Source organism: Monopterus albus, unplaced genomic scaffold (genome assembly GCF_001952655.1).
Source record: "Monopterus albus unplaced genomic scaffold, M_albus_1.0 scaffold3.1, whole genome shotgun sequence".
NCBI lineage: Eukaryota > Metazoa > Chordata > Actinopteri > Synbranchiformes > Synbranchidae > Monopterus > Monopterus albus.
Genome location: NW_018127883.1, coordinates 10,369,764 through 10,393,824, shown reverse-complemented (window position 1 = coordinate 10,393,824; position 24,061 = coordinate 10,369,764). Strand labels below are relative to the sequence as shown.

The window sequence follows — 24,061 nt, the reverse complement described above, 5'->3', positions numbered from 1 at the left end:
CCTGGCTGTTAGGGAAATTCAGCTCAGGTCTATCTGCTCCTCTAGACTAAGCAAGATAATTTGACAAGTACAATAATGTATAACAGCAGTATGTGTCCTGCTTGACCTCTGGCTGAAAACCACTTATTTCAAATACCAGGATACAGTTTACATGTAAAAAAATGCAGCTAATGTAGATTTGTGTCTCTGTGGTGTGATTCTACACTAAACAACATGTACACAAACTGTAGTACTTTCTGTAGCATTTTTAAGATTTTATGATTAGACTTTGCTCATTAATAATATGTACATATAAAAAAGGGAATCATATCAATCCTACAGCTTCCCCCTTCTCTCCATCCTTCCCAGGGGTCCCAGGTGGTCCAGGAAAGATGTCCTCAGATAAGGTTCCTGGAGGACCTGGCTTTCCTGGGGGGCCAGGAGGCCCTGGAGGCCCCTGACAACACAAGCCAACATTTACACAGAGGAGAAATGATGTAGATGATCATTTGTATTTGGTCAAAATGCAATGCAAATCATTATTTAAAAAGTTCAACCACTTGACATTGTTTGAATATTCAGACAATAATGAGACAAAGAAAAAGAAACACAAGATGAAATCAGCTTTAAATATACAATGCAACATGTCAAGCCATCAAGTCAAGGGCAGATCAACAAGGTGCCACAAAACAAGAATGTAAATATCATTATACCACACTTCACTCACTCTAACAATCTCTGCATCTTCAGAGTCTTCAAATCCTGACCCCTCCTGATGAAAACACACCACATGACTCATTAGTTAGTCAATTCTCTAGCAGTTAATGAAATGATGAATCACTAGAATTGAGACTTTCAGGCTCAAATGTGTCATATTTTGATTTTGCCTAAAACTAGCTTTTACAGTCTCATTGTAAATAGCAGCTGATGCTCACAATAAATAGGAGAGCTGCAACAGAGCACAGCTCTGGCAAATGTTAAGAACAGTAACCTCTGCAAAACAAAAACAAATGAACAGTCTGTCAACAAATGAGCTTCAAGGATTCACTTATGTGGGCTTCATGTGGTCCGGTCTGAAATACGTGATGTGTAACCTCCTCTGAAATCAAGCTACAGCTGAGGCGATTGTGCATCTATTGCAACAGCTACAGAGCTTCAACCCAACAAGCCAGTCTTACTGTACTTTAGTCTGGAGTTGGATGTAAATGTTTCTGAATGGAGTGTCAAAAACAATAGTAGATCAGATTTTGCTAACACAAGAGAAGGTTAGAAAAAATTACTTAACCTACCAGGGGCATGGAAGACCTGCTCGGGGGTCCAGGAGGCCCAGGAGGACCTGGCAGTCCAACACCAGGGTCACCCTGAGGAAGACGGCAGTGGGATGCTTGTTTATTTACACATTTACTGATTTTTACATTGGTATTAGTCTATGACAATTCACATGTAGGAATGAGTCTGTAAATGCCCTGAGTATTTACATTCTGACCATATTCATGCCCAGTTACTATGGTAGCGGGGGTTCATTTACCTTTTCTCCCTTAGGCCCAGGCTCTCCTGGCAGTCCTGGGAATCCAGGAGTCCCTGGGGCTCCCTGGGGAAAAAAAATACAATTCTAGCCACATCAGAAATCACAAGTCCTGTAACACAGTTTGAGTTCTGCCCACTGACACTTTGTCCTGCTGTATGTCATGAAGCATCAGGAATGAGACTAAGACTTTGAACCCAATCTAGTGACATAGGTCAGCAAAGGGAACAGACTGGATCAGCATTTAGTGCCAGCTAATATATAAAGCAACTCTCTAGATGAGTATGGGTATGTTGACAATGGATACATTCTTGCATTAATTTTCCCCTGAGACGCTAAAAAAAAAAAAAAAAAGAACTCCCACATGAAGGAGCATCACTTACTGGGACACCAGTTTCACCTTTGCTTCCCTAGAGAGATAAAAGATGGGACTAAAATAAACAACAGAACATTGTTCTTTATGGATCATGTTCTACACAGAGAAAACTACATAGTTTAAAAATCAAATATTATCAATGTTTAAAAAAAGGACAAAACTCACAGGCTGTCCGTCTTTCCCAGGAACTCCGGGAAGACCTGAAGGTCCCTGTGGTCCCTGTGGACCCTGTGGTCCAGGATCTCCCCTCTGTCCCTCTCCTGTGGCTTGTCCTGGAGGCCCAGGGGGTCCTGGAGGGCCGGCAGGACCTGGTTCACCTTGCTCCCCTTTCTGTCCTGAAGATACCTGGAGGGACTGATGATTATATGTGTCCACTGTGGGGGATGGAGTAGCTGTTTCAGGTGATAGTACTGTGACACAGACACAGTGAGCACATTAGAAATGAATCACTTCAACTTTATTCCAAAGATTATTGTAATTTATTGATATTTGAAATGGTACAACTATTATTCAGCATGTAGTTTGGCCGAATTCATCTTAGTTTACAGCAGAAAAAAGATTTGGTAAAGGAAGGTTGCAGCAATATTCTGCCAGTCAGCACCATCTACTGGCTGATTTGAGAAACAGCTTGCATGAATGTGATCTGTGTGCTTTTGGCTCATATGTGCAAGCAAAACGTCTGTGAAAACAACTTCAAGTTAATGGCAATAAGTGATTTGTTTACCTTCAACTATGGTCATCTCTCCCTCCTCCTCTCCAGTGTCTTCATCATCATTATCGGCTGGTGTCGCTTCAGTGGGCGGATCAGAGACAGGGGTGGGGATGGTTGGCAATGGCTATAAAGCATATTGTGAAAACAAACAAGCAAATGCCATAATCTGTCTCAACCAGGCCTATGAGTTGTTTTCTTTGGTCCAAGTCCAGCTTAGCTAGAAGCAGGGACAGGTGGTGTGTACGAGTGTGTGTATGTATGCTACACACCATGGTATACTCTCTCTCCTCCACAATCTTCTTCACTTCCTCTCTACTTTCTACATCTTCATAAACATCATCACCACTTCCATATCCAGAGGCCTGGACAGGGAAAAATGGGGGTAATTATTAAATTCTTTTCAGTAGACAAATTCCATCTGAGTTCAAGTTGTGCCATGAGAGAATTAAATTAGGGATCTGGTCAAAATGCACATAGGAAAAAAGAAAAACACAAAAACAAAATACTTGCAAACCCAGAGTTTCTGTCAAGACATTGGTTGATTAAAGTTTAATAAATGCAAAAAAAAAAACTAGCTATGAAAAGTGATTAGTTGTAAATGAATACAAATTGGAAACCCAAATACACATAGAGGAAAATCAACATTTCAAAGCATAATGACACATTACAATCATTTGTATAACTATTTAGTCCTTTGTTCCACTTTTGGTACATGTGGGAGAAATTAGAAAACTTGAATTGACTGAATGAAACTCTCCATAACATAACGTGGTGTAAATTATGATATTCTGTTATACTACAGCGTATGGACAGAAGTGAGTGGACTCCCAAACATTACATAAATGTGTCGATATAAGCACGTGTGTCATGTTAAAACAGAAGCAGGTCTGGAAGCACACTGTTGTCAAAAATATCACCGCATGCTGTCCCTTGACTGGACTACAGAGGACCTAATGCACCAAAGTATTACACTACTGTATATGTGGTACAATACATCCACAAACCTTTGGCCACAGTTTAATGTAATGCACATTTGTCACCTGTAGAGGGAGTGACACATCCAGGTTTGGACTGCCTGGGCTGTGTGCCCTTGAGGAGGCAGTAAAGTTACTTTTTTTCCACTCAGAGTGTGTGTTTGTGCACACTCACATAAGGGTCATCCTCCTCACACTGGTCATCTGGGGCCGTGGGATCTGACTTCAGCAACAGCTGCTGGATGGAGCCCTGGAGAGAGTGAGAGAGGAGTGCAGGACGAGAGCCTGTATTATGTTACATGATAATTTGGTTCAGTCATGAAATTTAATTGATGCTTCGTGTATATTTCCCACATACCAGCACATTGCCTCAGTTTTTTTGGCATAACAATTTATCTCTCTCCCTCCCTGATTAACTCATGCATTATTCCACACATACACAACAGCACACATTAGCACAGATCATCACTCCACCACAATCACCTGACTGTCTCCCAGTGGGTGTCTCACTCGTGTCCAACCTATGCTCTAAAAAAAACCTTCACATTGACCGACAAGCACCAGTCTATGATAAGAATATTTGTCCAGTAAATTCACATACAAAACACTTCTGAGCTGTCAAATACTATAATCTCATCAAATATATGCAACTGTAAATATAATTAGTCATTCACTATTCATTCATCCACCCCTGTAGATACAGATTTTTAAAAACGCCAACAAATCAGAGAAGAAGAGGTGTACTAAAGGTTGTAAAGCCTGGTTTTTGTATTTAAGGTCACAGGTTATATATTTTTCTAGCTAATCCTCCAGCCCTGAGATGATTTATTCTGAAAAAGAATTGCTGGTAAGTTTTATTATAAGCTTTTCTCTCATTAATAATTTCACTTGGACAAGTTTTAGGTTCAACATCTTCATACCACTGAAAACTCAGATTGTTTTGGTTGTACTTGAGTCAAACAGACAGCACATAATTAATGATATCTTCTTTACACTAAACAGTTTTCTGTTTTTCCTTCTGCTGTTACACTGAGACAGATTCCACTTAAATGGCAGCCCCGCATATATGGTGTAGAAGAAAGCGCTAAAGCATGTACTGCAGAGAGTGGAATACAGCGTTGCATGTATTCCTACCTCTTCTTAGCACCCCCTCATTTTAACCACACAGAAATATCTTTTAACAACAGATGCATGGGAGTGGAACCTCCACCCTTACATCCCTGTTTGATACTTTTTAGCTAAAGAACTGGCAGTTGCAGACAAAGATGAACTCAGATAAAATACTATCAGTGGTAAATGTAAATCAAATACAGCTCATCTTTTAAGAGCTCTCACATGTGGCCATTCATTCCTCATCTCCAGAGGTGATCATAAAGCTGCCAACAATGACTATTGTGTTCAGGTCTCAAATGTAAAACAGGCAACCACCCAAACGCCACGTCAACATCCATCCTCAACTGATTGATCTAAATGAAGAGCTATACTCAAACACAAGAGACACAGGGAAGGAAATTGTGGGTTCATCCTGTAATTGTGAGACATGATGAGTGGGCAGGTTTGGCTGACAGAGTATGTGCACACATACACAAATAGTCCAGTAAGTCCAGTCCCGTGCCGACTCACCACAAACCTTGCCAGACCCGTCCCCCCAGCATTTCCTATGAAGATACCAGAGCTGGCCTCAAAAGTTAGAGGCCGGAGGCTCCTGGTAAAGGCAACTCGGTGGTATTCCTCACAGTCCATGTAGAGACGCACCTGAGGGATAAGAGTTAAAAAGCTCTCAGCTTAGTCTAATTTTATGGCAACATCCTCACATACAGTATTAAACATCTGCAATAGGTAAAACTGTCTCATGTAGTCATCTCAAAAAAGGACTGAAAGCAACAATTTTCGGAGAAAATTCAAAATTTTTTCTACAAAGTAACAAACTACATCACAGTAATGCTAAAGGTCACATTTTATTTGTCTTCTTACTGTAGGCAATGACATGACAAGACTGAAACAACAGAGAATTAACCTAATTACAAGTTTTTCCTGTGTCGTCTTTTACCGCTCATTCATCTGTGCAACAGACCTCCATTGACAAAAACATCCGTGAGCCAGTTTTGAACTCTGTGTTCTTTCATTATGATGCATCTGGACAATGAGCAAATCCTACAAATGGTCATGTTGTTGGAAAAAACAAATCTAAATAAAAAATATCCCCTAACAAATACACAGCTTACACTTGTGTGAGGAATGTTTGCTATTCATTGCAGTGCCAGTAAATGACTTAACTTTTTTAAAATAAAAGTATATTTTGAAACATTTTTAAAGATTTACACATTTTAGTAACACAATGTTTGTACCCCAAAGGAACACACAGATAATCAGATGAGTTCATGGAGGTAAGATTCAAAAAGATCCTTTTGTTCTGTTGTTTTTTGCGCTCCAGTGCAATCCAGCTGATTACGTCTCCCGGTTTTATATGCAGTGCAGAAATCATTAGATCTAACACATCTTGATTTATTAATGCCAAAATCCCATTCATACCGAGATGAATTAAACACAGTACACCCACCTCTGCCCCCTGCACAGTCAGGGTGAACCTGGCCCACCTTCCTGTAAGGTCGCCCATTTTAAAGGAAGCTGCCTCTTGAGTCCCACCTCTTGTTCCTGGGTCAGTGTAATACAACACAACCCTCTGGGAGCCATCCTCCACCTCTGACAGTGCTACACCTAGGTGTACAATCTAAACAACAAAACCAGAAGATGCAGAAAACCATAGTTTACATATGGCATAAACAGGAAGGTGGAGTTAAATACACTGACATTACCTTTTGGTAAGCATCAGTAATGGCGAACAACACCCCACCATGCTGTGTAGTGGGTTTAGCTGTGACCGTGATGGCAAAGTCATAATGGAAAGGGTCAGGAATGAAGGACTTGGTGAGGCGGCCCACGTTGGCGTCCCCTCTGAAACTGTAGGCGGGGTAACCTTCAAAGCCAGTAACAAAGGACACGGAGGGCGGGAGAGGAACGCCGATTAACTCTGTAAGGTCCAAGGCTCCCTGAGAAGCATGGTCTGCAAAAACCAGATAGAAAGGTGGAAACATTATTAGTGGAGGGGAAAGGATGAGTATCAGAGTCCATCACTGCACTGCTACACCTTTACCAAACAGTCATCAAACAGCGAGGATTAGAATATGGGGTAAACTGAATTTCACTAGAACATTTTATACACTTTGCTGTCTAATAGTATCAACAGTCCCTTTTATAACAGTCACTGCAATTACCTGCAGCCTTTAGCCAACTTCTCAGGTGAAGTGAAAATCATTTAGTTAATGATTCATGAACTGGCACAGTTTTCTAATCACAGTATAGTAGTTTGGTCTAGGCCTACATATCCAGGCTCTGGGCAAAGGTCCGAGAACGTGTGTCTTCAGGAGCCTGCAAACAGTTTTTGGTGATGGATGCTGTGAAAGCCTGGAACTGTAAAACAATCTGACTGATCTATAAAAAGATTCCTCTTTATTATTTATCACATTAATGCAACCTTTTGTGTCCCCGTCAGGATCTTGTAGGAATGAGCACTCAGTTTTTCCAGTGATCTGATGGCTGTTGGCAGGTTCTGATCCAATCTCATGACATTAACCTGCTCCGGAGCAGGCTAGCCAAGCAGCATATGTCACCATGATGATCCAGTCCAATTAAAAGTGAGCCAGCTTCACTATACTGTAAAACTTGAGTTAATCCCAAAGACAGCTGGACAAGCTACTAATCTGGTTTGTGATACAGGCCCCTGCTCCTGAGCAGGTTAACTTCAGAGGATCAAATCACAGCCTGGGGATGAGAGGAGCCTGTCCTGACTCCAGGTGCTCAGAATGCATTCCTCCTGCTCCTACTTCAGCCTCTCTTCCATATTGTGCCTGGCTGTGCTCAATATGTGCCAGCGCTGGTGGTCACAAAAATTGCACAGATTTGTTGAACACAACCATGTGCACCTTCGTCTGGAGTTTAGACTTGTGTTTGCCTCTGTGTCCTATATAAGTAAAATTGAGCCAATGGTCTTTCTCCCAAAGACCCATCATCTCCCACAGCATCTCTTCTCTCCTCCTCTCTCTGTCAGACACACACATGCTGTGGTTTTATTCCTTGTGGGGACTTTATGTTGACTTACAGTCATTTCCTGTTGACTTATCCCAACCCTAACAACTAACCCTGACCCTAAACTTTAACCACACTGCCACCCTAAAATTCAGTGATTTCGAGTCCTCCCTGGAGTTTAGACTTGTGTTTGCCTCTGTGTCCTATATAAGTAAAATTGAGCCAATGGTCTTTCTCCCAAAGACCCATCATCTCCCACAGCATCTCTTCTCTCCTCCTCTCTCTGTCAGACACACACATGCTGTGGTTTTATTCCTTGTGGGGACTTTATGTTGACTTACAGTCATTTCCTGTTGACTTATCCCAACCCTAACAACTAACCCTGACCCTAAACTTTAACCACACTGCCACCCTAAAATTCAGTGATTTCGAGTCCTCCCAGTGTGAGTGTGTTAACAAGTTTCAGTCCCCATAATATATGTAACACAAAGGCACTCAGAGAGCTCACCACACCTGGTTCTCCTTAGTGAGAAGGTCCCTGGAACAACTGTCTGTTAGTTTAGTGTGTACAGGCAGCAGGGTATAGAAGCTGGGCGTCTGGAAGGCATTACGTTAGACTAATACACGCGTGCTGCACAGCAGCAGCTTCTGTAAATCAAGTTTTACCATGTGGATTGTAAGTGTGTGAAGGAATGACAGAGAAAGAGAAAGGGGAAAATTTTAGGACTTCTGAGTGCAGGGTGTGTGTGTGTGTGTGTGTGTGTGTGTGCGCGCACGTGGCCAGTAAGGCTCACCACAGGAAGCAATGCACACATCCTCCACCGCACATTAACTGAACTGAAACCCCTATGGTCTGTAGCAATTAAAAAACAACAGTGAAGTGCAACCCACACCGTTCTGCTGTATAACCTCCACTGTAGCCAACTTAGCTGAACTGTAGTGGTCTCATTTTAGCCAAGCAACTCTGGATGCTATACTTGTGGTTCAAGAGCTTGGGAGCTGTAATCTTGAACTACATCCACGGAAAATTTGGATCTGAAAACAAAGTGTGGCTTTTCAAGGTTTTAAAAAAAAAAAAAAAAAAAAAAAGTGTCCACATTTAAAAGAGCAAAACAGCAGCAAAATGGTCCCTCTAAGTGTCTTCTTCCTCATCTTTTCATTAGCAACCACACAAAGAAGTATAGACTGACAAATATCTTACTAAGCTGATGCAGCGGAATCTAAGTCTGCTGAAACTAATCAAGAAATATTTTCCTCTTTACCCCCTTTTCTGATTCCAGACAAGCCTAAAAACAATAACTGGTGATTGGCTCATTGGCTGCCTCGCCTCTATATTAAACCTCTGCTCTATATCTTCTGTGCTGTCAGTGGTAAAGTCCTGCCAAAGCGCGTCTGCCAGCAGCAGTTCAACCTGTCACTTCTCTCTGTCTTTGCCAAAAAGTGACATCACTTCAGATGTTCCTAACAGCTGGAAGGATCACCATAGAAACTAAAAGATACACTTGTTCAAGTTCTCATTAGGCAGCAAGAGGTTTGCAGAATCAGTGTTTGTCTGGTGTTATGCATGCATTTAAACAAACAGCTGACCATGTTGAGGAATGTGGCTGTTTGGCGAGTTATGGATTATTTGATCTTAATAATAGTGTGACTATTAAAAGTGGTCAACAATCCAGCGCAGGATGATGTCAGCTGGGAGTAATTGTAGCCGGGGTGTGACTTCTCAGAGTAATAAGGTTTGGCTGACTGAGCACCACTGGCACTGGAAAAGGGCAAGAGAAAGAGCAGAGAGAGGCGCTCAAGAAATACAGTGCACATCCTGTGGCCAGTGCTCACACTGATAACTTCAAGGTTCATGAATGAAATAAATGATGCTACCTGAAGATAAGTCTGTAACAGGGTGCTTGAGAACAAGATGATGTGTCGGACCACTGGAGTTTAAATGATAATTTTAGCAGCCACACAGTCACAACATAGTTTATTTCATGACCTGATTTTGCTGATTTTTGTTTTAATGCTGCGTGACTTCACATCAGGGGAGGAATGTTTTCTGCCTATACAGGAAGTCAGTGAGATTTTGCCAGTGCTTCAGAAACAAAGAACAAGTGCTTCCATTTATGAAAAACATAACTTGAGGAAAAATCAGCTGTCGATGACAACGGCTTCAGCAGACTATGATGAAGTGGGGCTCTGTTGCATTATGGGACAGTAGAAATCAGGGTATTTAGTGTTTGTATGCCTGTTCCCTTTCCAAATGAGCAACAGCTGATCCCAACACTGCTGTCTCCACACGACTGTTTCTTAACTGGATCAGTATGTGTCTGACTGAGAATACCCCAGTGTGACACAGTCCAGGCTGCAGTGAAATGTTGAAAGAGATGTCAGAACAGACAGCTAATGGTAAAACTCTCACACTGGTATTGTCTCTTTGCTTGTTTAATATGCACACTCACATGATGGATGCACAACCTACTTACATTTTGACCTGAAAAACTCTGTCTTCTGATGCACACATGTATATTTTCTGATCCAGCAGCACTTGCAATGGAACAGGTGATTATAAGCTCAGAGAACTGGTCCCTGTCACACTATAATAACCGCCACTTCAGACAAAATGACAGTTGCCGCCGGTCTGACTAGAGATCATAATAATGTGGTGATGATAGATACGGTCTTTAAACAGCTGTCAGTCAGCCCACAGCAGTTTATAATGAGCTGTCACACCTGATGACAGACTCTGAGCATGGAATGTAATCAAACCTCAGACAAATACAACTCTACATTAATCAGACAGGCATTCACACGCACACAGACGGGCCTGCTTCAGCAAAATAATCCAGAACAAATGGATCATAAAGTTCTCCCAAGCATGCAGAAATACAAACACTCACTGTTGTGCAGCACATGCTCTGTCGCTGTGGTCAGATCACATCTTACAAACGCACTACTCCTTCTGCCAGGTCCCATCATGATGTGTAATCATGTCTGCTCCCCAACATCTCAAACTTGTATAAAGAAACATTTGACAAAATCAACAAATAGCCCAATCATGATAAAATCCAAAAGAATGAAAAGTGATTTCAACAATGAGGTATGATAGCGGACAAAAACAACATGGGAACACTGATGTAATAATTTGAAAATTTCTGCATGCTGTAAAAAAAAAAGTTACTTCTGGCCAGCAGATTTAGAAATAGAATGTCCAAGTGTCCCTGAATGCAACAGCAGGGGATGCACCTGCTGACAATTGCATTATCAGGCAACACTAACTCGCTTTTGACATAATTATAAAGACAAATTATAAATATGAATAAATCAAATAGCTGCTTAGAAGGCTGGGAATCAGATCTATGTCATCTGGAAAATGATTAGTGGTATAAAACACTTGTTTTGTGGAGAACAGACCAAAACATGCAGAAACACTGCATGCACCACACAGCGCTTCAACAACTGTTACATTTGGAAAAGGTTCATTGATGACCAGCTGTGCTCCTGAAAGCTGTGTAATGGCAGAAGGTTTAAACAAAAGTAGACTTAAACCGGGATTTCAGCTCTATTCAACAATCAGACAAACCTGATTCCTTAAGACTTTTCAAATGCTTTCATTCAAAAGGATTACAGTATTGGATTGACAGAGCAGGGGTGATGTCAGCGATGGGCTGTGAAAACTAGAAAGTTCCAGGTAAATTACTAAGTCCACACAGCCTGCATATTTATCTTCTGAGTGTATACGTGCATGTGTGGTCAGCTGAGACTCCCATTTAGCACAGAGCTGCTCTGTTAGCAGTGGAAGTGTCACGTCTAGGCAGTCATTAAGCAGAGCAGAGCCATGGGTAAAATAAGATCAAAGACTGTTAAAAAGTGAAACCTAAGTACAAGGATGCATCTTAAAATCAAGGTAACAGATGGTTGTTTTTTTGTCTGACAAGATAGTTCTTGATTTTCAGGCAGTTTTTACAGTAAAACACCTCACATGTTTCAAAGTTTGTTACCAAAATTTTATTCCTGGTTTTGACTTTATGGGTCATAAAGCCGTTTGATCAACAATGACAACAGTAAAAGTGCTTTGTATCAGATAAGTGTACTTGTTTTCAGTCTAGCTGCACTCGTTTTAAGACATTGATAGGTTCCCTTGAGACTAGATATTTTTATTCATTTCTAAAATTCTTGGCAATTGAAATTTTCCTGTTCTATTGGCAGAAAACTTTGGTTATTTTCAGTGCCGGAAGACGTTTTCAGATTCTTTACTTAAGCAGAGATACCACAGTGTAAAAATAGTCTGTTACAAGTAACTCCTGCATAAAATTAAAGTATTGACATCAAAATACACTAAAAGTACCAAAAGTAAAAGTGCTGCAGAAGAGCACATTTTGTTATGACTATTGATACATTACTGTGTACATCACAGTTGCAGCTGGTAAAGGTAGAGCTATTGTTAACTACCTTATATACTTATAACTTGAATGATTGCTGGGTAACTTGTGAATTTTCCATCAGTAATCAACAAAGTTTATGATTATACTGGAGTGGAATAAATGTAGTGGAGTAAAAAGTACAATATTTGAAATGTAGTGAAACCAAAGTATGAAGTAGCAGAAAATATAAATATTCAAGTACACATATGTCAAAGTTTTACTTAAGTACAGAACTTGAGTAAATGTAGTTAGCTATTTTCCATCACTGCTTATTTTTGCCCATTTTATTGCTTTTTTTCTTGTTTTTGAAGCCTGAAGCGTTAGCATGCTGTGAAGAAACAGAGCGATAACACTCCTGTAACTATGGTTTTCATGACTTTGGGTTGTAATTCATTACACTTTACCTATAACACTCACTACTCATAAAATATTTGCGTCCTAAAACGAAGGTAGATTCTAGTAGTAGTAGTTCCAGGTATCCATGTCTTTCTGGACTGCATAGCTTTATACAGTACAGTCGGTGAGTATACTGTATTTTCTTTGCTAGTCAAGGAAAAGACACATTCTCCACAAAACTGGTAAATGTATCATATTCCCTCATAAATGTGAGATCCATATATCTTAGGAATGAGGCATGTGAATATGATATTCATGTTCCTAGAGGAATAAGCGGCCTGCATGTTAGCATGTGCACAGAAACAGACAGTAACACACAAGGAATGTCTTCAAGTCAGAGAGTTGCTCAGCCCGATGCAGCCTTTCATTCTGAAACAGATGGCGATCGACACTGCTGTTATTCATCCTGGTGGGGAAAAACTGATTTGGGTGTTGCAAGCACACTACATCAGCAGTTGAACCACATGAGCCACACATGGAGATAGAGACCGTGAAGATGTACTAGGAATGATTTGCATGGGAAAGTTTGCTCCACTGTATAAAGGGTGGGTTCAGCCAAATACTGACAAAAAAAAAAGAAAAAAAAAGACACTGGTATGTAGCCATGGAGACAGATTTGGTTTCAGGACTTATTTGTCACTGTTTTGACATACGAGTCTTTGTTTGTCTCCAACCAGTGGAATCGAAACAAGTGGATTTTTCTATGTGATGGATTAAAACACTCATCAAAAATCAGCCGTTTTCATTTGACCTACTTTCTATCAAAGTGATAGGCTTTATGAAATCTGTTGACAGTGTAGGTATCTCAGCGTCTGCACATAAAACCAAAACTATTTGCATGACTAGAGACAACTATGTTTTGTTTTTTTTTTGTTTGGTGGTGTGTGCTTCCAGCATAAATTACAAATTAAGGCTGCAACAGAGAACTGTGAAGTCAGTCTAGGTTCACCACAGCAGTTACAATCGAGCGCTTCATATGCTTGGACATGCAAACTGTTATCTGCAGGTGCCATGTGGGGTTTCCAAAGTGCAGCTTTAATGTAGAGCAGACGTTTAAAAGTGGCCTGTTTTCAGTGGTGAAAACCCAGAACTATCAGGATTAAGCTCCCTTACTGTCAAAGAACCATAGGTTCCTTTGAATTAAGTTTAGTATATATACTGTTTATATATAAAATATATATTAAAAAGTACTGTTTGTTTCTGTTAAGCCAGGAGTACAAACATTTGGCTCCAGCAATTGTCACAGAAAGCCATTTTCAACTTGAGCCACTCTCTAATAGCCCACCAATAGAACAGCACAGCTGATTATCCCATAAAATGGAAACAGCTTTTTACAGCCATTTAAATTTCAGCTGCTTGTGAGATGAACCAGATGTTCTGTATAAGCCAAATAAGCAGTTTCAAACCTTCCCATCTTTGCTGCTGGAACACTGCCAGGCATGTGTTCACAGGTATTTCAATTCACATATGGATAAATCGCTCTCTAGCTCCTCTTTTTAAGCTATCCACAGGCTCCATTTGACCTCTGGCAGCTAAGAAATGTACAGGATTTATCAGAAGAATCAAACAGACTTTGCTGGAAAGGCCATGACACTATTTGTTTTTTTTTTCCTGCACAGACTTTGAGATCACAACATTTGGCAACATTTAAAATAACAGAATTGTGTTAAAAAGTACATTTCAAAAGAGCCTGCTTCTGTTGTTGCACATCTCCACATTCATACTCTGTGACAAAGCAATGATGCAGTTGCTGAGAACGTGAAATGTAATCATTATTGACTGGAGAAGAAAAAAGATCCCGTCTGCATTAATCTACTGTTAGCAACGACATCACCACCAGCTGCATCCAACTTCTATCATTTTTCCATGACACATTAGGCTTTTGGCTCAGAAATGTTGCTCTACAAAGTCTCAGCCCCAATATTGAGTCAAACAAAGGCTGTCCATATTCCCAGTTAGGCCCTGCACAGAGCTCTGGTCTGTCCAGTAGTGGCAGAGTCTTGATTACATCTTGCCTTAACACTTACTGTATGATTCAAGAATTTCCTCCTGTAAAAAAATGCCTGCATGTTGTTTGAGCCAGCAGGTAATTACGACCAGCAGTTTCATGCTACAGTTTAGTGACCTCTAGCAAGCATAGGAATTGTGAGACAAGCAAAGGAGTAAGTGAAGTCGAGATTAGCACAAGGTTGCTTCGGGCTGGACCGTCAGCGGGGACCTCTCTCTCCTCTGGCTGCCCGTGTCTCGTCCTTTAGGAGTCTCAACCTATTGGAAATTGTTACAGCAACCCCCGTTGTTGAGTAATCCTACAGCCAAAGCAGCTGAGTTTTACTGTCATTCCTCAGCAGGATCAAGAAATCATTTGTCACCAAGCTGGGTTTGTCTTCTTTATGGTTGGTGGCAGTGGATTTAGATGTTCATCCATCATTGCGATTTTCCAGCTTCATCTGGATCAAGTGCTTTTTATTTTCCTTTTAAAGCTCAGTTCTTCACTATTTGTGTGCTAAGAGGATTTTCTGCCAGTGGCCAAACATTATGACAACATTTCATTTTATATGGGGAAATATAGCCAACAGAAAGCATACAGGATTAAACTTGCAACAATGACTTATTTACTACATAGAAATTTTGATGAATAAAGCTTTTAAAAGGCCTCTCTCTCACACTGCACTGCACAAACACAACGGGAGCCTTATGTGTGACAGGTAAAGTCAAATCTGGATTTCGGTCAAAGGTGCTGTGTGGTCAGAAGAGCACATTCTTGTGTTTCATCCAAGTTTCATCTTGGGTAGCAGGGTTGACCGTCTCTTCTCAGCCGGTGGTCTTACAGGCTTACTACTTTATATGCTTTTAATTTGAATTACTGCTGCTTCCACCAGGGAACAATACAATCTTATATTCATGCAGTATTTTAGTATTAACCTGGTTCTGAAAAATAACTAAAGCTTTAAATCAGTGTAGTGGAGTAAAAAGTACAATATTTGCCTCTAAAATGTAGTGAAGTCAAAGTATGAAGTAACAGAACGAAAATACTCAAGTACAGATACCCCAAAATTGAACATAAGTACTTAAGTAAATGTACTTAATTACTTCTTAGTTACTTTCCACCACTGCAGAGAAGCATACAATGGCTGATTAATGACAAAAACATAAATGTAGAGTAGCATCCAGGGGAAGAGAGGTCATTTCAGGTCAGGGCAAAATAAGCTTATACTGTCATGAGTATAACTGGGCAAACAGAGGTGAAACCCAGGTTTAGGAATCTTGGCTCAGTAATATAGGAAGTGAACTTTCTGTGAACATTTGAAGTTGTTTTGGTGTGACTGGAAACCAGTGATTCAAGGCTCTGGAGTGTGCCCATATAAGCCAACACTGAACAGGACTAGGGTCACTGATAAGGGCCTTTTTTTCTGCTGGCAGGTCTAAAAACCGCAGACAGCCAAAAGCGAAATAGTTTAGTTGGTTAGGTCAGTGTCTCACCAGAAACACTTTAGTTTTATCTCAACAAGGCGCCAACTTGGCAGCATCAGCTATAGAACTACATCAATCTTTGTAAAGCTGAATATCTGATGCATTTTTTAATTTTTTCCACCTAAAGAAAATTCCTCAGGTCACTTTTTAGTAGAATATCACAGGTACACTAGTTTTCATTTTTATGTTTTGGTGATTAAAACCACAACAGCAGAAACTTGCATACTCAAGTATACAGGTAAAGACATAATTGTACCATGAGACCTTGTCTTAGTCATGTACATTACTTTGGGTTGTCAGTGTACTGCTATTGTACTTTAGACATACAGAGTATACAAGTGACATCAGTAGAGTTAAAAACATCTTTTTGTGTTTTATTTGAAATGATCCAAAACCAACTGTGGGAGAGCTAATGCTCCCAAACGTTGGCAAACTAAATTAGAAATTTACTTAAACAAACAAACAAACAAACAAACTAATACAGTAAAAATGCTCAATAGTAGGAAGGAGATTTGATGCTACTTGCATAGGGATGGTGGAGCAGAAAGTCTTAAAGAAAATGTCTTTTTTTTATTATTTAAATAGAAGATGAAGTCCTTGAGAGGTCCAGTTTTACAGCCTTAACAGTTTTCCTCCTGACAGTAATTTCATTGCTGAGGTGTTGTAATAATTACTGTGGAAATAAACACAAAAAGTCCTTGAAATCTTTATTATTTTAGTTTCTGAAGTTAAAGTTTTTACCTCTCATTGCCACTTAATATAATGTGTTGCCTGAAAAAGTTACTTAAAGTTTTTGGAAGACATTTTCTTTACTCTGCCTTCAGGGTAATTAGAGCAACTTGAGGCTGGTGGCAAATGTCCACAGGGGTCAGATGTTAAAGGGGCTCCATGTAATCGGCACGTTGTTTCCACATACCCCAAGCCATGTTTAACCAGCTGCAGAAAATGCACTCCTACCACAGTGTCAGAGGAATGATGGGTTAGTTTTAAAACACTGCCTGTTTTTGGCAACTTGCCACCTCAGTATCAAACCTTCAGGCTTGTGGAGACGAGCTGCAAAGCGATTGTGGAAAAGATGGGAAGATGGGATGAACTGATGATTTTCCAATTGAAATGAATGTGATGAAAGAGTGATAGGGTGAAAGAGAAAAATGTGAATGAAGAGAGGTGATAATGTGGAAGAGAAAGATAAGAGATTAAAGAAAGAAAGGTGCAAGTGTCATTTTCCATTTAATCAATAAAACACCTTTGACATGGCCAAGGCTTACCACAGCGCCTACCGGAAAGAAAGGGGGAGAAAATAAGTGGTAAAAATGCTGAGAGAACATGTGATGGAGTAGCAGGGTCACAAAAGAAAACAAATGGAAGGAAGAAGATTCCTGCTTCTCTTAATTTTTCCTTAATATGGGCCTAATACTCCATCATAGAGAATGAGAGCGAGAGATGAACAAAAGAACGGTGAAAGATAAAAAAAAATGTTTTAAACTGTAGCAGAACTACACTGAATGCAAAAACCTCTGCTGTCATGTTTGTATTCATTGCACAACAAATACTCATGTAGTTTATCCAGAGCAATCCAGCAGAGACGGGGTGGAGGGACAGGGTGTCTGAGTGATACCATCTGCTTTGACTTCGAAGTGTGAGCTGTTTACTACAATCTGAAGATCGGGCCCTTGGCCAATCCACTTGCAGTCCAGTCCATTCATTGAGTCAAGTGTGGGTGCTTCTCTGGTGCCGGCTGACTCTCTGTTTGAAGAGTCTTGATCGGCCTGGCTGACCCAGATGAGAATGGCCTGGATGACCTGAGCACAATGCGTTCATTTCAAACATGAAATGATGTTTATTTAGCAGAGACATTCACTCTAGCAGCTGCTCTAAGTAACAGAACTGTCTTCTTGCATCCCAAATGTATTGGTAATTTACTGTGGCTGCTAAACTGGGTCAACATCTAGGGAAGAAATGTCCCTGTCTTTGCCCCCACTGTCCTACAACAACCAAACACTCAGCATTACTTCTCAGGTCAGAACCAGGTCAAGGTTACTGGCTTGTTGTTTTAACTTAAAATTCCTCTCTTCTCCATCAGCCTGAAGTGGCGAAAAGACAGGTCAGTCCTTTCAGGAGTTCTCATTTGGAGGTGGACAGGCCTTTTTTGTTAAACTGTTTAGAGACTGGATAAAGTTTTCTAGATGGGGGAGCTGGACATCTGGGCAAACTCAAGGTGGTTTGAAGTGTAGGATTTAGGCAGTACAGTGTGTTTTGAATATGATACAATGGAGTGAGAAAGAACTGAATCTAAATTGAAAGAATAGTAGAAGAGAGTATGATATGAGAAACAGCCCTTATTAAAGGCAATAACAAGCTTCAGAACAATCTGCCTTGTAAAGTTTTTTACTACAGACAAACAGCCAGATGTACATTTCTCATCTTTAGTTCTGTACAACAGAAAATCTGCTCTGTGGATTCCAGCATGACTATTTGCCATACTCACTGTGCCCATACGACAGCACAAAGAGCATCTTCGACTTGTTTATCTCCATAACGTCAACTTGTCAAAGAAAATTTGCTTTGTAACAGATTTGAAGTGTCGCCGTCAGGTCTACACTTAAGCTGTGTGACATGTTTAAAACAGAGTCAAAAGAAAAAGAGTATTCTATTATTGTGTTATTGGCTCTAATGCCTGGCCCTTCCTCCTGTTTTAAAGGCAGTGGCAGACATAGAAAGAAGCCGCTGAAGCTTGGGAGTGCTGCCTCTTCTGAATGTGAGGTTATGCAGCACAGATCGATGATAAAGGAAGAATGAATGAGTAAGCGATTACATTTTAATACGAAATATCACAACTATGCCAGGATTGCACCCTCCCCGTTTCTCCCTCTATACACAGATTCTTTGTGATACTGTATCTTATGCTTGGTTCAGATGACACCATTTAAGCCCGATGGCTGTAGGGCACCAGAACCAACAAACTAAGTCTCACATGTCAACTGATCAATCTCATATAGTATGTCATAGTGAATGACAACCAATACTGCGTCTGAGATGCCTCACGACATCCCAACACTAAGTCTAGCATGTCGGAATTTTTTCAACATCAAGTGTTTATTAAATTTTTTCTGAGCACAAGCCGCCAGTATCACACACACCACATACACTATCGTGTGTTTACATTCTCCTGGTCTCTGGAAACTCCAAGTCGTGAGCAACAGCAGGCTGAGCTTAGTTACGTACAAAGATATAGTCCGTCATACCCCTCGTCCAAGAATGTACAACTATATAATCATGTAATCTAGCATTGCAACCACTGTGCAGTCTGACCCAGGCATTAGATGACTTGTATAGATCAACACTAAGACAAAAGCATGGAGGCAATAGGACCAGTAGTGAAGAAGAAGCTACAGCATCAGCTATTTTAGAAATGTTTTTGTCAATTAAATGTCAGAAAAGACCTCAGTTTATAATGATACTGGATAAAGCTGCACATAAAATTTTAAAAAGTGGTGTCTACAAATAGTTGGCAAAGGATTTAAAATGCCTAATTGGTCAATACAGTTGTAAATTAAATTTCTAATGTCACATTTTACAGCCAACTGAAAATGATACAAAACTGCTGGCAAAAGTGAAGACCGTATGAAGAAGTAAGTTTTGGATTCATCCAAAATCTCAAAAAAAGAAGTCATGACAAAAAGGAACAGACTCTACACAGATATTCACCGTTAATAATGTTATAACTGTCTTCCTTTGGCTCAGATAAACTAAACACTGCTTCTGAGTGGAAATGTGTTAGATTTACAACTACAAAACATAAAAACTGAAGTTGTGAGACTGGAAGTGAGATGGTTATTCTTGACTCATAGAAATAATTCTCTCTCTCTCTCTAATAATGAATTTGTCATTTTGCACTCCAGCACGATAGGTTTGATTTATGGAGCCATTGATGATGTAACTTAATCCAGAAGCAAATGTTCCTGAGTTTCAGCTGGTTAAAATGTGTGTGAGACTTCTTGGGTGGGTGTAAATCCTTCCAGCTTCAGAAGCAGACCTCTCTCTTTGTTAAAAGTGACCCAGTAATAGAGCTGTTTGCCTCCACAGCACCTGCAGACAGCCTGACAGGTTCTTTGATGCTCAACATCCTGGAGGTCATTTCCTCATCTAGGAGATAAACCGCCAGCATGACCATCTCATCCTCAACACACACAAAGCATCTCTAAAAACAGACCATCAGAATTAGCTTACAGAGCTCAAGTTACAAGCTTTCTGATGTGATGCATCATGAACTGAAAATGGGGTGAGTTAGTGTTATAGATTAGAAGATGGAGTTAGTTTTGAACTTAGTTTTGTTTATTTTTATTGTTAGTCAGCGCTCTAAATAATCCACTGGAGCATTTCTGCTCCAATTCAAACGCCTCCATGAAACAATTTTCTAGCTGCACTGTATGTAAATATAATTTTTTTCAAAGTAAATTGTTTCCAGCTCTGGTGCTTTGTACTGACAACACACACAAATTGCTAACAAATGCTGGAAAACCAAAATACCTGCTGGAAAAGTTTAGGATGGACAGCACCATGCTCTGATTAAAAACAACAAAAATGTCGTTCCAGTCAGAATACACACAGTCTGGGCTGCTTGAAGTAAACGTTTGTTTTGCCATCTATCTTGCTCATCTCTGCAGGTTCTGCCTGACCTGATGAGGCAACTATGAAAAATACATCTTCCATCACTTGAATATGGAAATTCCAAATACTCTTTATAGCTATGAAAAAAATTTGTCTCACCCATTTTCATCAGGGTCTCCTTAAACCAATAGTCAGCTGCACAATATGAACCCAAAAATGGCCAAATCCAGCAGACGCTGGCACTGGACAAAACAGTTATCCCATGTACGGTGACATAGCTGAAGCAGGATTTTCCCAAGGCTTTCCGATTAGGTACTTTTAAAATGTTTTTCATTTGAGATCACTTGAGATTTTGAGTATGAGATCATGTCACTTCTGGTTTGTTTTCCTATCATTGTTTATACATTCATTCTGATAAAGGTGCCTTTTTACATTTATTCAGCTAAGGCACAAAGACACTTAAGCACTGCATCTAAGCCTTTCTATGGTAGGGAAACCCTGATTGAAGATAACCTATTCTAATACGCTGTACAAGAGACCAAAAGGTTGCTTTTCAAAAATGTTTTACCTTCCTTCATCTTATTTAACATCTACAACTTTAACTTTGTATGACATGGCTGTTGACCTTCCTAAACTCAAAAGTCTGCCTCTGGTCTTCACTGCCCTATCACTTTTAACTAATTTCATGTTTAAAAAAAACTTATTCAACCATGAAAAAACAAACAAACTGTGTACTCTCTTATCTTGTCTTGCTTTCTATACATCTCCCAGAAGTTTCTGTAACAGGCAACGATGGGCTGGGTGCAAATTTGCTTCTGTAAAATTTCATCTTACCAGGTCAAACTTAAGAGCACAGCCATTACAAGACTACACAAAAAGCAAATTATGATCCTGATTCATTCTAAACGATAGTGGAAGCCAACCAACAGGACACAACATCACAGTCCATCTGGAGATAAAGGTAGCCAGAGGTCAGCACAATAAACCCAAACTCTATTTTACAGATGGCTTTTTAAGTGTTGTTCTGCTGCTTCTGAACAAACATGGAGAAAATGTCTCTGAAACCACAAGCTTTTCCCATCATAACCTAGGAAAGACCGTAGTTTTAAGTCATGTCCTTCGCTTATAAGACAAGCCAAAATAATAATGATAATACTGCCTGTCACACTCTTCTTCCAGATTATGACATGTATCTGTTGGGAACCTCACAGAAAGGCCTTAAAGCAACTCACTAATCTTCTTCTTGTACAAAACACAGGGAGGATGTGACAGGGGTGGGCTGTCAGGTTTATATACTGCCATTAAAACCATGTTATAGGAGTGAGATGAGGAAAAAGAAGAGTGAAAGAAAGCCATTACAGGGTTACTGGTAAACTATATGTTGTGACATTTCCAAGTCTTTCAGAATTAATTATACAACTAGTTTTCTTTGAAGGAACATGCAAAATATTTCCTGCACCTCTAACGTTATACATCTACTCACTTTAGGTATCTTGCCATTTTAATACGTTAGTCATTCTAAAACAAATTCTTAAAGGAGAACCGACATATCTGATAGTCCACAACCAACAAGGGAAAACCACCTCCTCTCAGTGGTTCTGGCTGAGAAAAGGTGATTGAATGAGGCAAACTGACAAGATTCCCCTCTTCTTCCAAAACTTTCACGTCTTACCCTATTGTGCTCGGCTAAACCACAAGAGGGAAAAAGAAAATATTACAGTAAAAGAGAATTTCAGCTACATTTTGAGTGTCTGCCAGAAGCGCTCACAGCCAGGTTACACTCAATAATGCATCAAAAGTGAAATGATTTCCCAGTTGCTGTTATTTGCTGAAAGAAAACTGAGCCAAAGTTCATGTTTTGGATCTGCTGCCAGTGGAAGAGTTACAAAAACTAGAGATGCCTGTTAAATGGGCAGACGTCTCTGCTGGCGGCCACGGCATTACACTAACTGATGGTCTTCTCCTTGACCACAGTACCAGATTTGATTTAGCTGTTTGAGTTTGCCAATGAAGTGATAAACGGTACTGTTCAGATCAAACGAAAAAAAAATATTGGGAGCAAGGAGATTTATTTAAAAGCTGCTTTGTGAGCAGAGACTTCAGAAAATCAGGTTGGTTGTTCTCAGTTTACATGTAGTCTAGAACAAGACTGCATCTAATATAATATCAGTCCATTATAAAAGTGAAAGAAGAGAAGGGGCATTTTTATTTCATATGTATGGAAGGAGATCAGAGTAGAAAACTAATGGGATTATTAAAATAAAATCAGGGATGCTAAAAAAAACTGTACTGCTGTGATGAGTAAATAAAAGTACATAATACCTACCTACCAGAGAGACCACTAGATGTGCCAGACAAATGCATACAAAAGCTGCCAGCATTTCACTCTGGCTAACTTGCGTGATCCATGCTTCTAGCCATTATGATTTTCCATTAAATCCACTGCCTTCAGCTCTCCCTCAGTGCCAAGTCTTATATTGTTTTTATGAGCAAGATGTTACTGAACCACAAGGGAAGTAGAAGGCTAATTAGTTCATACTGTGACCACTTATGTTAAATAAACAAACATTTAACTGATTGTCATTCCAGTCTATAGTGAAAGCAGCTCGACTACTGACAGAAACAATTTGCTGCTTTTTATTAGAACAAAAACTGAACTACCACAAGTTATATTAAATAGCCTGACAGTGTTGCTGTGACTGTTGAGTTCAACAAGAGCTACTGAAAAAGTAGAGAAAGGGCATTTTCTGGTGGAAGAGGGTTAAATAAGGATTGACCTTTGCTCTAATGCTTGTGCAAGGTTGGAAAACAGATCTGCTTTTTAGTTAAGTGTTAGCGGGTGTTCAGATCAAGTGTGTTTCAGGGCCTTTTCCCAACCTTAATCTAGTTTCTGTGCCTAAACTGAACCATGTAGCTTAGTTTCAACTTTTTGGTTTCATAGCAATGTCATAGTTTGAGGTGTTATTGTGGGAGTAGTACATTTTGCATAGCTACTATATTTTTTGCTGTGAGGCCGAGTTGTTCTGACCGTCCCCCATTATGTGACTGGTCAACGCAGCGTCTTGCCAGATGATGTCACCATGCAATGCTGAAAAAGTTGAACCAGATTCAGCTTTTTCACCTCACAGGACTGCATCGTTTTGCCGGAGCCCCCCGCGATGGCAGAGCTGGCTGTAGTGGGCACAGTCCCCCATAGAAATGAATGGAGAGGTCTACGTTTTTTAACACCTTTGAAACTCAGTCTGAACACAGCCTTTCTGTTACTGTTCTTTAAGAAGCTGCTGAGGCCACACAAGGGTGGTCTTATCTGCTCCCATATTTGGAAGCTTTTTGGAAATCTAGTCAGTTTTTCTCTCAATTCTGACTGAAAAAGACTGGGGGGTCTTGTGTAGACTGATGACAGTTCAACAAACCTAAAAACTGAAGTGTCAAAATTGGAAGTCACATTTGTAGCAAAACCTAAATGTCACTTTTTTCCCTCCAAAGATTCAGAAATGCTCAATTTATACAAAAGTCTGG

At 40.1% G+C, this 24,061-nt stretch overlaps 1 protein-coding gene across 1 annotated transcript in view; it reads right to left on the bottom strand.

Moving 5' to 3' along the window:
- Positions 1-24,061, bottom strand: part of LOC109961271 (collagen alpha-1(XVIII) chain-like) — a 44,789-nt gene that overhangs the window by 12,153 nt on the left and 8,575 nt on the right. Inside the window, exons 3-14 of the mRNA XM_020601961.1 lie at positions 6,383-6,630; positions 6,127-6,297; positions 5,190-5,321; positions 3,742-3,816; positions 2,862-2,954; positions 2,605-2,716; positions 2,046-2,290; positions 1,888-1,914; positions 1,508-1,570; positions 1,269-1,340; positions 707-751; positions 320-436 (exon numbers count right to left, since the gene is read on the bottom strand). Of these exons, the coding sequence (XP_020457617.1) occupies positions 320-436; positions 707-751; positions 1,269-1,340; positions 1,508-1,570; positions 1,888-1,914; positions 2,046-2,290; positions 2,605-2,716; positions 2,862-2,954; positions 3,742-3,816; positions 5,190-5,321; positions 6,127-6,297; positions 6,383-6,630 (1,400 nt within the window). The remainder of the gene's footprint in view (positions 1-319; positions 437-706; positions 752-1,268; positions 1,341-1,507; positions 1,571-1,887; positions 1,915-2,045; positions 2,291-2,604; positions 2,717-2,861; positions 2,955-3,741; positions 3,817-5,189; positions 5,322-6,126; positions 6,298-6,382; positions 6,631-24,061) is intronic.